The 14,951-nt window shown below is 32.3% G+C and overlaps 1 protein-coding gene across 1 annotated transcript in view; it reads right to left on the minus strand.

Annotated features, from left to right (window-relative positions):
• Positions 1-14,684, minus strand: part of LOC145991870 (uncharacterized) — a 169,722-nt gene extending 155,038 nt beyond the window's left edge. The window contains exons 1-5 of the mRNA XM_083127906.1: positions 14,625-14,684; positions 7,552-7,572; positions 6,162-6,197; positions 4,694-4,741; positions 2,944-2,985 (exon numbers count right to left, since the gene is read on the minus strand). Of these exons, the coding sequence (XP_082984032.1) occupies positions 2,944-2,985; positions 4,694-4,741; positions 6,162-6,197; positions 7,552-7,572; positions 14,625-14,664 (187 nt within the window). The 5' untranslated portion in view covers positions 14,665-14,684. The remainder of the gene's footprint in view (positions 1-2,943; positions 2,986-4,693; positions 4,742-6,161; positions 6,198-7,551; positions 7,573-14,624) is intronic.
• Positions 14,685-14,951: the final 267 nt, after the last annotated feature.

Raw genomic sequence — 14,951 nt, forward strand, 5'->3', positions numbered from 1 at the left:
GGATTCACGAGGTCTTTAAGTGAGGTGTGAATGTGTATTGAATTTTCTTTGTAGATATTTCGCTTACATTAAAGTTCAACTTTTTATATAAACGAGGAATTAACATGTCACCATAAAACACACATATGTATCTGATTTTAATAAGACTACATCCGGAAAGAAACCTAACTCTACAAACCGCCTCTTCATATTGCCCACCAAAAAAATTATTTTGCTCTGAGACCTGAAGGATTTTGGTTTTGCATATGCAATGATAGTACTTTCAGTGTTCGAAGAGCATCATAAAATGTAGCTAATTACATTACAAATAATTACTATGTCAAATGTTTTATAAATATTTCAAAGTTAGATCTCTTGCGAGTTGATCGGGAATCATCTCGATTCAGTATTTTTTAAAAAAACAACAACACAATGCTATAGCTGTCCACAAGCATTCAAAAAGTACTGTTAACATACGTTCAAGACAGGGCACCGTTTTCGTATTTGATAAAAAAAATGTACTTGTAAAGCACCTCCTAGAAGTCTGAGAAAATACTGAATATATGGCTTCTAAAAGGCACTGTATATGGTACATATCTGCCATAAATTAATTTAAAGATATTTTATATATAGCTATCGGGCTCTAAAGTGAACTGAACTGAAGTGAAATTCTGTTAAGTACGATATATTTAAAAATATGATTTTCATGTTCAGTGGGTGGGAAATGATTATTCCTCATTTGGAATGACTCAAGTTAGAGGTGGGGGAATCCTCCTCAACCCCTTTAAATCGCAACCTGCATTAAAATGAATAGATGTGGTTTTACTTGCAATTTTCACATTACTACGAACTCCTGATTTTCAATCCCATTAAATTCAAAATGAGCTCAGAAGAAGCTCCAGAACTTGTTATGTTTTGGAATTGCTATTTGGTCTTGAAACCTGTTTTTATAAAATAGTCATAAATTGTAAAAAATAAACAATAACAAAAATAAATAAAAATTATTTAGGCAAATTTTGCATTAAAAACTCCATATTCGCATCTAAAATTGAATTTCTCATGCCCCACATTTCACCTAGGTATACATATATGTGTGACGTACACACTATGGCCATGTCCAAAAGGTGCAGGACCGTACTTGAAGCGAGCATCCTCCGAGTATGGTCTTGGAGTGTGGTCTTCAAGTCGTGGACTGGAAGTACACGTCTTTCGAATTGCACTTCGACTGCAGCGCCAAATACGATCAGTAGATAAAACCGAGTACTTGTTGTTTTCCTCGCGTTTTAAACACTTTTATTTTTCACCATAGAAATCACATAGCATTTTCAAATGTTCGTACACATACATTTCCACACATTAGAAGAACTATAACCAACAACTTGCTGGCCCATAATGTATATATCTACCTGTGTTGCTGGCTTTCTACCTCCGTGATATAAAACAAATGAACAACGAGTGCGAAAACCACGTGATCTAGTCACCAACCATCTGCATTGCAAGCTGTGCACTTGTGTGCTTCTGTTCTTGGCGCTTTTGAACTGTGCTAGGTGACGTCACTTCTGCCAAGACCATACTACTTCAAGTCTGTACTTTGTACCTTTCGGACAGAGCCTGCCTCTCTCTCTCTCTCTCTCTCTCTCTCTCTCTCTCTCTCTCTCTCTCTCTCTCTCTATATATATATATATATATATATATATATATATATATATATATATATATATATATATATATCTGCGCCACTGCGAAACAGTTTTTATTCTTTAAAGCACAGCCCACCCACAAGCTCTCCACTTTCACTTATGACCATCCTTCTTCCAGTGTTGTTCTTGGTTCAGGCTGAAAATTCACTTATAGTTGCCTCATAATTCCCTGCATTGATGGATATGGTTTGAATCCCTCTTTACAAGAGGTCAAACCTAGGACTTGTCGCTTCTGGCTTATGATCAACTTGCCCCTTCCCTCCACTCAGCTGTGGGCATAGTACATAGATTCAGCCTAAATTTGGATTCCATAAAACATACGCTTGTATAGTGCTGCAGAGAGAGCATTTTTCTAGAGCACCAAATATTTTGCATGGACGAAGTTAGACAGCATACGGAATTGGGAGCTTCTTTGCTCGATCGAATAATTTTGTCTCTTTGAAGAGGCACAACAAGAGGTATACACTCGAAGCCCATTCGTACACGTATAACTGTAATTTGTCTGGTAGCTGGCTCTCAAATACGGATTGTGACATGAAAGACACAATGAAATTGAAACTCAAGCATGCTTGAACTTGAGATACTTGAATACAAGTACAAGCAGGGCCGTCGAGCCACTGTACCCCCTCGAGAATTACGTCGACTTTTCTTTTAATCGACAGATTTCAATGTTTTATGTAATGTAAAAGTGATTCCAGCTTTAGGAAAGTACAAATAACGGAGATATTTGATCCCAAAGAATGGCCCACGTAAGTTAAAACCTGTAATTTCAGAGTATTTTCGCTGCTTTTTGTTAGTAAAAACTATTTGTATGCACACTAAAATAGCGAAAGAACAAGTCGAAAATAACTATCAGTACCAAACCTGACAATCCTAACCTAACTACGTAAAATTAAAGCTGCTGTTGTGAATGGTCATTTGGGTGCTATATTCACTTCAGCGAAGCCTTCGGGCATAAACCATGCAAGATATTTCACTTTCTCTAGGGGGTACAGGGGGTCAGAGGTACCATACAAGCGAGTGAAAATGGTCCCATGCATTACTCTAGCGCACAGTGACTGTGCACAATAATGTTCAGTACAGGACCAATTATGGGTGAGCCATTCTCCCCCATTTCCAAAGGTTTTTGTGTATACAGTAATGGGATGGTCAACAAAGGTGTAAACACCCATTTAAAAATAATACATGCCAATCAGGGAAGCAAATTCAAATTTATTTCATTGCCCTCTTACTTTTAAAAATTAAACATAGAAATTAATCTTACCAGCAGCATATGGATTTGAGCCTACCATTGATGATGCACCACCTGAAAAATGTTAAAACATGAATTAGAAAAGTCGACTAAAAGCAACTATTTTGGCACAGAGAACCACAAGCACATATGTTACAAAGAAGGAGATAGATGGGAATAGAAAATCTGGTACATTTTAAAGGTATGGTAAATTACAAGAAGCAGGCTGATTGGAACTATTACATAATCATTCATCTAATATTTTGCTTTTCTAAATCAGAAATGCACATTTTAACTGTTGTTATAATCACACTAAGAGGACATTGATAATGAAGAAAGTTAATGAACATGTACAGATGTGAATCTTGTTTTTTAAAGTTTATGAAATTCATGAAACTGACAAAAGGAAAATAAACATGATGATGGTATAAGAATTAAGTGGTAATTATTTTAGTAACATTAGCTGTATTCACACATGAGAACTTCATTTTATGTAAATGGTGGTATATTTTACATAAAAATACTTGCATATCAGTATTTCTGTTTCAAAGAGCTTAATCTTTTAAATGCTTATCAAAACCTTTAGGTCACCATCTCAAAGAAATAATATTTTATTTTAAACAATCCATCTTATTTTCTATAAGATACTAAGTTAAAACATAAATCAATGAATCAAATTATAAAATCTTCTGCAATATGATGTACTGATATGAGTGAGAGTATAAAACACAATTTTATTTTGCATTGCTCAAAATTCAATTTCAATTTAACACTTTCATCACATAATCAGTATTATTTGTTTCAAGGAAAATATTGGTGTATATATCATCCATTTAACAGGTTGCAGAAGAATTTATAAGATATAATATTCTGAGCTGTGTTAAGCAACATGATAAACACAATAATCTCATTGATTTTGTTTCAGGTTTATGTATAATATGCCTGAATTATGAACCAAGGATAGTTCTCTATAATATATGAACTAGAGATGTGTGTGTCTAGAACATACAAAGTAAGACTATGTGTCTTTAGAATATATAAGTTTTGTAAACTCATTTAGTTTGAAAAGTTTAATGTCGAAGATTGTAAATATACAACTCGTTTTTATATTTTTGAACTTATTCAGACCTTAAATTTAATTTTCAACTTTATGAATGTAGCTATGTATTTCGAAAAATGCTTTGTCATTGTCCTAGGAAATACAAATTCAAAATCTGAACAGACAATTATACAGAAATTCTTAGTTGAAAATTCCATGTTTGGTTCTGGACTGCAATACGACATAGTGGACAATGTCGTCCATTTGGATTCTACTTTAAACTGTAGATACAGTCCTGATTAACCTTTCTAGTCATAAAGTGGACTTAAAACTTTGATAAACTTGAAAACCTATTGAAAAACATAATACTTGTCTCTACATAGTGATAGACACTGATTCACATAAAAGCACACTATAAAATATCACACTGTCAATAAGTTGTTGTTTTTTAAGCATTGTGTGGAAACATGGATAAATAAGATTGCCACTGCAAGAAGTAGGCATTGGTGCATTGTAGGGATCTATATTGTTAGGCTGGATTTTTGATTGTTTGCAACAATGATTTAACAGTAGTCAAAGATACATTTCTTATAAAAATAACAAAGTAAATTTCACTTCTCACAGTCCTATTTTATAGTTTGCTTTCTTGCTGTTCAGTGATTGCATGAATCTTCAATAGGTAAGATTATTATCTGGACATACTATACTTTATAATAATTGCTAATAGTACAAGAATTCAATTACCTCCAGATATTGCAGTTCCTTTAGTTAATCCTAAGGCACTACCATCGCCTACAAAATGGAGACGAATTTATGTATGAGAATTTTGAATGGAAAAGTAGTCATGATAGTAAAAAAAATATCTACAAGATTTGTTTTTGTAATGCACAAACAGGAATCAATTTCCTGATTCATTTTCTTGCGGTTTCATTTAAATTTTAAATATTCAAGTTTACTTTATTGCAACATATAAGAACACTCAAAGATGCAAAAATCATACTTTAAAAGAATTTTAGTACAAACTTGAAACTTTCTGAACATTATAATCACTTTACTTTCAATGTCTTCAAGTTGTAATACTATGGAAGTGCCTTAAGATGTAAATTGTCCTTACAAGCTTGTTAATCTCTAATATTTATACTTTACATAAGTAGCTAGAATAGTTTGGAATGTACTTATTTGTACCTGAAATTGAACTTTTGTTGGTTATAATGTTTTAACTTTACATTAATTCATATTGGATAAATGCTGAACATTATGCTTGAGTCAACACGTGTTTTATGTATGGTGCATACATACTTTACTGAATCAAATTAATTGGATGATAAATGAAAGGCATATTGCGGATATATGTATCTTCGATTTAGATGTCCAAAGCTTGTATAAAGTCACCTTCATGCTGAGATAGGTTAATTGAGATTGGGCCTACAGTTTAAAGTGAGATCCAAACCACCAGAGCTCTAACCTAGGACCCCTTGATTGCAAGGCAGCGCTGTTATAACTGAGGAGGTCTATTGGACTTACGTGCAGGGGAAAATTGCATAGCTTGTGTTCAAACGACATATTTAATATAATGAAGCTCATAAAAAATCAGAGCAAATGATGTGGTTGTATCAGAAATAAGCTACAAAAATAAATTGTTTATATCCATATTAATAGCCACAGATGACCAAACGTTTGTGAAGCCAACTAAAATGTTTCAGGTCAGCTGTACTTTAAAAAACACTTAGTTTTGGCATTATTTTTCTATTCTTGTTGAAAATTAGGTTGGCAATTGAAGTGGATTAATAAAAAGTACTAAAAAAGATGTCTTCTATGCTCTAAAAAAACATAAAATCCCTTTGAAAATGCTTCCAGCAAATTTGGTTATTTCTTCTTTTTGGTGTAAGAAGTGCCAACAGTTGATAACTGGCAAGCATAATAAACCCAAAAATTGCTGATATAAAAATTCCTACTTGGAAAAAGTAGATTGTCCGATACAGGAATGGTGACTAGATCAAATTCATGAAGGGACACTCACAAAGAATGTTTATGCCCAGATCAGGACTTCAAAGTTGACCACATAATGTCCTCATTCACTGAGCCTATGTGATCCATATAAAATTTGCTCTAATGTTGGAATATAGATCCAACAAATCTTTTAGAGTTGTCTGGAAATGTCAGTGTGGAAGAATGGAGGATTGTTTAAAAATTAATATGAGTTGTTACATACCAGCTAATGACATGCCTTGAGATAGTGATAACCCACCTAAGAAATCAAACAACATTTCAATCTTGTATTTAATTTATATTCCAAAACATTCTCCATGTAGGTCATTTAGATATAATATTTCAACAAATTGTTTTCAGCAAGATTATTTATAATTTATTAACAATCTATTAATAGTAGGATGTAACAGAGTCAGTTTCCAATATGTGAATACTGGTCAATAAAATCAGACTCAATAAAACTCCAACTTACAGTACAATCTTGTACTGTTTTCATGTTAATAAAAACCTAACAAATGTACTTTTAAAGTCATTGAAATCGACAACTTTCCTGCTGTGTCACATCAATTCTTAATACAAATGAATTAAATTCAGTTTTATAATTATAAAATGTGCACTTAAAACAGAAAATAAATACACAAAATTTTCCATGAATTTCTAGAACTATGTAAATGTCGACATTTCTCTTAAAATATTCCATGAAAATTAAATTGTTCCTAAAAATTACTAAAAGTAAAGTTTTATGCAAAAATGATATGCAAGTATTTTTAATGTAACCTTCGTAACAAGTAATTTAAATTTCATATGCATCAACTAATGCAAATATATTTAAATATAATGCACTTTCAACAGGTAGAAATCAAAAGATGATTAATTTAAAGCTGTAAACAGTGGCAATTTGTAAACATTCACATAATATTTATATTTCAATTATGTCAAAATTTAAGAATTATTGTTGTCCAAAATGTAAATTTTAGCATGTGTGTATGTTACTCAGATCAATAAAAATGTAACCTTTATACTATTAAAGCAGAGACATTTGTTTGTCAGTGTGATTTAACAAATCAACTGTTCTAGTTTTATTTATTGCTGTTATGAAATAATTTAAATGGAAATATGTTATTTAGATAATTTCAAACTTTTCACAATATAAAATATTTTCTAACTAAAGTTAATCACCATGTTGAGTTATTTAAATGATTAATTTGGCAGACAAATGTGCACAAGGGCACAGATTTAAAGTTTAATTTTTCAATTTTTGGAATCAATTCACAAAACCTTCTCATTCTTTAGTTTTACTCCTAACCTATAGTAATCCATAATTCAACTGCCCATTGTTTAAGCATAAACAATGCAAAATGAAGTTTAGATTAATTTGCTTCAATTATACAATAGATGCTACAAGATTTGTAACAACAATTTATTGTCACAATGTAATAATGTTTACAGCAAGCGTTTCAAATAATAATTTCAATTAATCTGTTAGAGATACGAAAGCATTATAGATAGGTAGTGTAGAAATGAGAAGGAACGTGTTAATTTCTTTTGTAAGTTTAATGAAAGTAGATTTTCATGTCCTCTCAGTGTGATATTAATTTCCCTGGCTTACATACCTGCAGATAAACCTTGTGTAGCTAGATATGAAAACAGAAAATTAGATGAAACCTCTTTACCTATATTATTTGTATGCATAATTATTCTTACTATGAGAATTTATAAATCATAAAATGAACTTACATTAGTGCAAATCTTGATAATTTTTTTGTCTAAAGTACACAAACTATTATGAGATTTGAAAAGTGTTTTATTAATGACGATAATACTTATGTGTTTTTATTTTCTATGCTATTAATTAATTCATGTATAATAGGCTGTTGGATACAGTTATATCATGCTACGCCCTTCCAATGTAATCAGCAAAAGTTATGTGATTAGAATGTTCTCTATGAAAATATAATATTTTCAAATTTTGCTTTGTTTTTCTAGGTCAGAATCCACATGTACAGTACAAAGATTGTTCACTGTATTTAAGACACATTTCAACTTCTAATTCTGGTATTACAGTGAAAAGACATAGAATTGATTGATTTGATTTATTTTACTTCACTTTCCTCTCGCTTTTGGCTAATCACAAAGATGAGGATGAGTGATGATATTATGAAATTGATGAATGGATGCTCACAAAGAAAACCCGTGCCTCAGCTGGAACCCATGGCATCATAGCATGTCAGTCACAGAGGTTGGCGGTAGATACAGGAAAAATGGCACTTTGATTGACTGTGTAGTAATCCATCATATTCTATTTACAGTATTTTTAAAGTGATCAGTCCTTTGCTATGGGATAAGCATTATCTCCCTCCCACATGCACATGCACGAACACACGTCTTTCAATTAGAGAAGAAAAGGCATTGATTATCAAAGTCAAATATCAAGTGAAGTCTAGGTAATCCCATGTGGTGGGTAGTTAACACATACATGCAAGGAAATCAACTTATTTTCTTATCTTTTTTTTAAAACTTTCTTGACAGACATTTTGATTTTGCCTCCTAATGCAGGAAGAGTTACAATAATCAGAAGTTTGGCATGTGCATAAACCTTTTGGTGATCATTCCCAAAATATTTAGATCATGCCTGAAGGTGGTCACATTTCTGAGGTATGAGTTAATCAGTACCTTTTGCAAAAATGTAGCAGACATATCATTATTGCTGCCAATATTCAGTATTTGCCAAAACCAAAGGGATTTCACATAAAATTGAGCCCTGGAGTAAAACATTTCCTCCCTGGGTTCATTGATTTCTGTGGGATAATTAAAAACTAATGTATCCTTCAAATAATTGCTTGCCACAAATATATTTAAGTTTATCTTTCATCTATTAACTTACTGATATGGAAAGTTACATTCAATTAATTGTAAGCCAATAATTAACAAGTTTTTTAAATCATTTTTTGAATGAAAATATGTAGAAACTGTAGCGCAGTAATAATTTTAAGAAGTAAAAGAAGGGAAAACAATGACAAAACATACCAACATACATTTAAATATCTATTAGAAAATTTGTCCTCATACCATTATTATTTCCTCAAATGTATCAGTACTGCACAACTATAAACATTTTACTGTTATGAGAAAGTACTGATGATGCAGAAAATGCATCAATTTCATGAAGAGTGATAAATATTTAGTTCAAGAACTTAAATATGTATTATTTCCCTTAACAAATGTACGAGGGCTATTTTCTTTTCAACCTCCTATGGTGCCGCCAGGAGGCCCGTGAAGCGCTAGGAAGTGGGGCATCCTGCAGCGTGATTGGCATGCCCCCTGCCACTACCACCACCACTGCTAAGGCCAACGCTTCAGTTGAAGTGTGATACAATTTCGACAGGCAGAGGGGCACAATACAGCGGAAATTCACCATCGAATGAGCTGTGTGCTGGAGAGGCATGCTGTCTTCGAGCATTGTCTTCCTTCATGACAATGCCCGACCGCATGTTGCAGCATCAACACAAGACCTTCTTCAACAAATCCACTGGGAAGTGTTTGATCACCCTCCCTACATTCCAGACCTGGTGCCGTGACTTTCCACCTTTTCCGGGCGATGAAGTAGTGATTGGGAGGACGGTGCTTCCACACAAATGCAAAGCTTCGGCAGGCCTGGTTCAACAGATAGGTGGCACTTTTCTGTGCAGAGGGTACTGGAAAGCTGGTACATCGGTATGATAAATGTCTGAATCTTCTTGGTGATTACGTTGAATAGTAGATTATACGTGTACGTAACTTTTGACAATAAACCCATTTTGCTATTTAGTGTGGTTAAGATTTCATCCCCTATCGGAGGTTGAAAAAAAAATAGCCCTCGTATATAGTTGTACAAATATCAAATGTATTCCTTTATATACAGTAGCTTTTTAGAAATATACTATATTAAAATCAGTGTACAAGATACGGCTCTAGAAGGAAAATTTACCTATTCAAAATTAATAAGACTGTTATATCTCTATGTGGAGTAAATTGTTTCAGAAATAACTTTCATTAGTGGTAAAATGTGATATACATATATATTATAATGCAGTGGCTAGTATTGCACCCTGTCATTTTGGGAATACTAATTTCAGTTCACAGTTGAAGCTTGCTTCAAATTCAACTATGGCCTATACATACATTCCCGATTAACCTATCTCAGCACAGAATAGCAGTGCATATGTTGTAATATTATAGGGTGTGTTAGTCAATACCAGTATTTGAAAAAAACGATTAAGGGTGTCTGAGGTATATTTACAAATTACTCATTTTAGAAAGTAAATCAGTTAATATTACTTCAATAAGTAGCTCAGTTTCAATTACTGTTACTTTTAAAACTAATAACTTTTACAGTTACTTTATTTCAGGTAACATGTTTCATGCATGAATTTTGTGAATGCTGTTATCCTATTTTCATGCATGACGATCTAATATTATTAACATAACTTTTCATTCAAGTTTAAATAATCTCATAGATTTTTAAAATTTAAAAATGTATTGCAGTAATAAGATTCAAAGCAAACAACATCAGATGTCAACTGTCATCAAGCTTCCTATTCTATCAAGCAAACATTTGTTTCACGATATGACAAAAATCTGGCTTAAAAACTTTATAAAACGGTTATAAACTGCAAGTTTTATAAAGGTAGCATATATTGAAACATTGAAGGAATATTGCAGGATTTTTTTATATAACAATACTGTAACAAATAAATGATAAATTATCCATAGATAAATTGAAGGGCTCGGGTGTAATGACATTTTGGTCTTATTATAGCTCTTGTCTTGTCTTACGGCAGGCAGCCTACATGCTGGCAGGGTAATTGGGGAGCGGGGAAGTGACCAATCCAGCAAGGTGAGAAAAACAGCAGCTTGTAGAACGAGGTCCATGCAGCACCTCCTCCCATAACTTTGTAACTCTCAGCGTCACCACTGTTGTCTGATTGGTCTGTGGCATATTCTCCACTCCTCAATTCTTTACCCAGCATGTAGGCCACCTGCCGTAATACCAGACAAGGGTTATAGTCTATTAAGCAGAAAGGTTATTAGAAGCTATACTGTAGATAAATTGTTCTTGTGTTGTGCTTACAAATTTCAGAAGCGTTCAATGAGTCCAACACAAATTGCATGACATGACAATTACCCGTGAAAATTGAAGGATTTCTATTTTTACTTTGTAATTCAATAATAACCAAAATGTCACCATTATTTACCACCGAGCCCTTCAATTAAGAAAAGCATTAGAAAACTTTTTCACCAACAGCTTCAGTAGTGTGCTATCTATGTAAAAGATATACACATAAAGTTGAGGTAATAATAGAATATACTAGCAAAATTTATATTACATTATTATTTATAGTTTTTAATACAGGTAAATATTTCTGTTCCAAAATTATTATCAATATCATTTTTGTTTTGTTTCCCATAAGCCTGCTTCAATATTAGTTGGTTTGTAAGAATAGAATAATATTAGTCACATTGAAAAAAATATTTGAAATGAGAAACATGAAAGAAAAAATAGTTAGCAAGAGAGATCAATATTGAATATTTCAAGCCAGAAGCTGTGTTCCTAGAAAATAAATTGAATATCGTAGAGAATTTTAATATCCTATAATTATGTGCATTTGAAAGATATTTTTTTATTGTATTGAAATAAAAGTATTTCGTGTGTATTGGAATATATTTTTCACATATTTTTCAGAGAAAATATTGAATAACTGTATCACGATTAAGAACAAAAATAATTTCAATTCATTTTTCAGAGTTCATTTATAATTAATGCTTCAAATTAGATGCAGAAGATGTAGAGAGAATATAAGGAAAGGGAGGAAATTGAGTGTGCCTACAGCAACTTCAAGGTTTAAACATGATTAATACCACAACAATTCAGAGAGGAAATTATTCCAACAAATGTAAGGTGTTTCAATTTCAGGTTTCAAAAACTGATAAAATTTATGGTTTCTTCTTATCTCTTGATCATCATCATCTTCATATGTGCAGTATGAGTCCTAAATGTTTTAATATAATTAGAGTAGGCACCAAAAATTGATCAAATACATTTTCACCGAGTTGCAGCCATGAAAAAAATTGCATAAGAAATAAAGAGGAAGGAAGAAGCGATCAGTATCATACTGCAATATTAGAGAGAAATTTTAGGACCCTTGATGATCAATGAGAAAACAATTAAGTGAAAAACAGTCAAGCAAATAATCACCTACGTAATTATTGCTTTTGAAACAATACATTCTTCATATACTGAGATAACAATGACTAAAATTCAGGCAATAAATGGAAGTCGATCAGTTGCCAAGTGATCAATTGTTTGCAAGTCCTCACATACATCCAAACTAAAGTACCTAACCTACTAAGTTGCAACTTTCTCATCAAATAGTTTTAAAAGAATTTTACTGCATACTCTATGCAGCACAAAAAATGCTTGAAAGTAAGTTCAGCCTCTTCTCTAGACTTTGGTAAGTGAGAAAAATGCCTTTTTATTAGCAAAATACATCGAAATAGTGTACTAAAATATAGGCAGGAGTTTGGTGTGTCTATGGATGTGTTTCTTGGTTTTCTTGATGGCTGAAGACTCTTATTAGATTGCAGAAAGTCATTTTGAGTCAGAATAAGAAATTCAAATTTTCACGCTTTTCAAAACAAAAATATCAGAGATTTATATAAAGATGTAAATGAATTTAGAAAGGGGTGGGAACCTAAAGTAAACTTGATAAAAGATAAAAACGGATTTTTGCCTGATCCAAGCGATATTTTAAATAGATGCAAGAACTACTTTAATGACCTCTTAAATGTTCATGTAGGAGATAAATCAGAAGTAAATGAAGTACACACAGCAGAACCTTTATTTCCAGAACCTAACTTGACTGAAGTTAAAGATGCTATTAAAAGGCTAAAGAATAACAAAGCACCTGGCATTGATTTAATACCAGCTGAGTTAATTAAATATGGTGGAAATTCCTTAATATGTCAAATTCATAGAGTAATTTGTTTAATATGGAATAAAGAATCAATCCCTCAATAGTGGAAAGAATCCATAATTGTTCCTGTGTTTAAAAAAGGTGATAAAATGAACTGCAATAATTACCGTGAAATTACTCTACTCTCAACAACATAAATAATATTATCTAACATTCTTTTAACAAGACTAACACCATATGCTAATGAAATTATAGGTGATTATCAATGTGGATTTAAACGTAGTAGATTAACAACAGATCAAATTTTTCTCATCAGACAGACACTTGAGAAAAAGTGGGAATATAATCAAAGTGTCCATCAGCTATTCATTGATTTCAAAAAAGCATATGAATCAGTCAAAAGAGATAAATTATATAATATATTAGTCGAGTTTGGAATACATAAGAAGCTTGCTATATGTTAAAAGTATGCACCAGTTAAACAGAAAGTAAAATTCGTGTGGGCATTAATGTGTCTGACAAATTTACAGTTCATGATGGGTTACAACAAGGAGATGCATTATCTCCATTGCTCTTTAATTTTGCCTTAGAATATGCTTGTAGGAAGGTAAAAGAAACTAACGAAGGACTAAAATTAAATGGTGTGACTCAGATGTTAGCATATGCAGATGATGTAGACTTATTAGGGAATGATCTAAATACAATTAAGAATAATGCTAAAATATTTTTCAAAGCAGCTAAAGAGATAGGTTTGGAACTTAGCAAAGAGAAAACAAAATATATGCTTACAGGCCGAAACCAAGTGTTGGGTAATAATCAAAATCTAATTATTGATAACAACTCGTTTGAACGAGTTTCCAAATTCAAGTACTCAGAAGTAAAACTAACAAATGAAAATGATATTAAAGAGGAAATAAAAAGCAGGCTTAATTCAGGAAATGCATGTAACTTTTCTCTTCATAAACTTTTGTCTTCTCGTTTAATATCTAAGAAACTAAAAGTTAAAATATACAAAACAGTAATTTTGCCTGTATTATTATATGGATGTGAAACTTGGTCCCTTACATTGAAAAAGGAGTAAATTGAGAGTATTTGAAAATAAAATCCTTAGGAAAATATATATGGACCTAAAAGGGATGAGGAGACAGGTGAATGGAGAAGGTTACATAATTTAGAACTACATAATTTGTATTCATGTCCACAAATGGGAGAGGAAAGAAGAGTTTACAGGATTCTTGTTGGGAAACCTGATGGTAAGAGATTTGTAGGAAGGCCAAGATGAAGATGGAGGGATAGCGTTGAGATGGACCTAAAGGAAATCAGTAGGGATGGAAAAGAGTATATAGAACTTGCTCAAGATAGGGAAAGATGGAAGGCCTGTGTTGCTGCAGCCATGAACCTTCGGGTTTAAGAAGGTTAGAGAGTTAGTTAGATGGTTTTCATAACTTTATAGTTATTCTCTCTTTCAGATATCTTTTGCACTTTAGCAAGGTCAAGTATTTATATTACGTGATTAGTTGAACATATGCCTTAGAAAGTGATTCAGAAATGGAATTTGTCAATGCAGATTTGGAAAATGAAACTTTTTTTGAGTAACAGAAGAGAAATCTTAGATATATTTTGAATAAGGGCACACCACAGCTGGCTTGAAACATCAACTGATCTGATGTTAGTTACTATTCAAACATTTGGCTTCTCAAATTATGTACATGAATTAAAAACATGACACCTACCAGCTCCGTATCCTCTTGAATTTGCAAGTGAATGAGACATCCCTGGAAATTTTAAGGAAGTTTGATATTCACACAAACATGTTACAAGCACATCATTTATGCACTGTTGAAGAATTTATGCATTTATATCCTTCTGCTGTTGAAACTATAAAAATAACAGAAAATGAAACATGTTTTACATTATGTGAGGTAAAAGAATTGGTACTACTAACAAAGTATGGCACCTGCATAAATAATAAATAACTCATAATTTTAAAAAAAATACTAAATGTAGTACCTCCTAGTTGTGTCACGGAAAATCATTAGCATTATCTGTAACAATGTTCA

Source organism: Lepisma saccharinum, chromosome 8, assembly GCF_977018435.1.
Source record: "Lepisma saccharinum chromosome 8, izLepSacc3.1, whole genome shotgun sequence".
NCBI lineage: Eukaryota > Metazoa > Arthropoda > Insecta > Zygentoma > Lepismatidae > Lepisma > Lepisma saccharinum.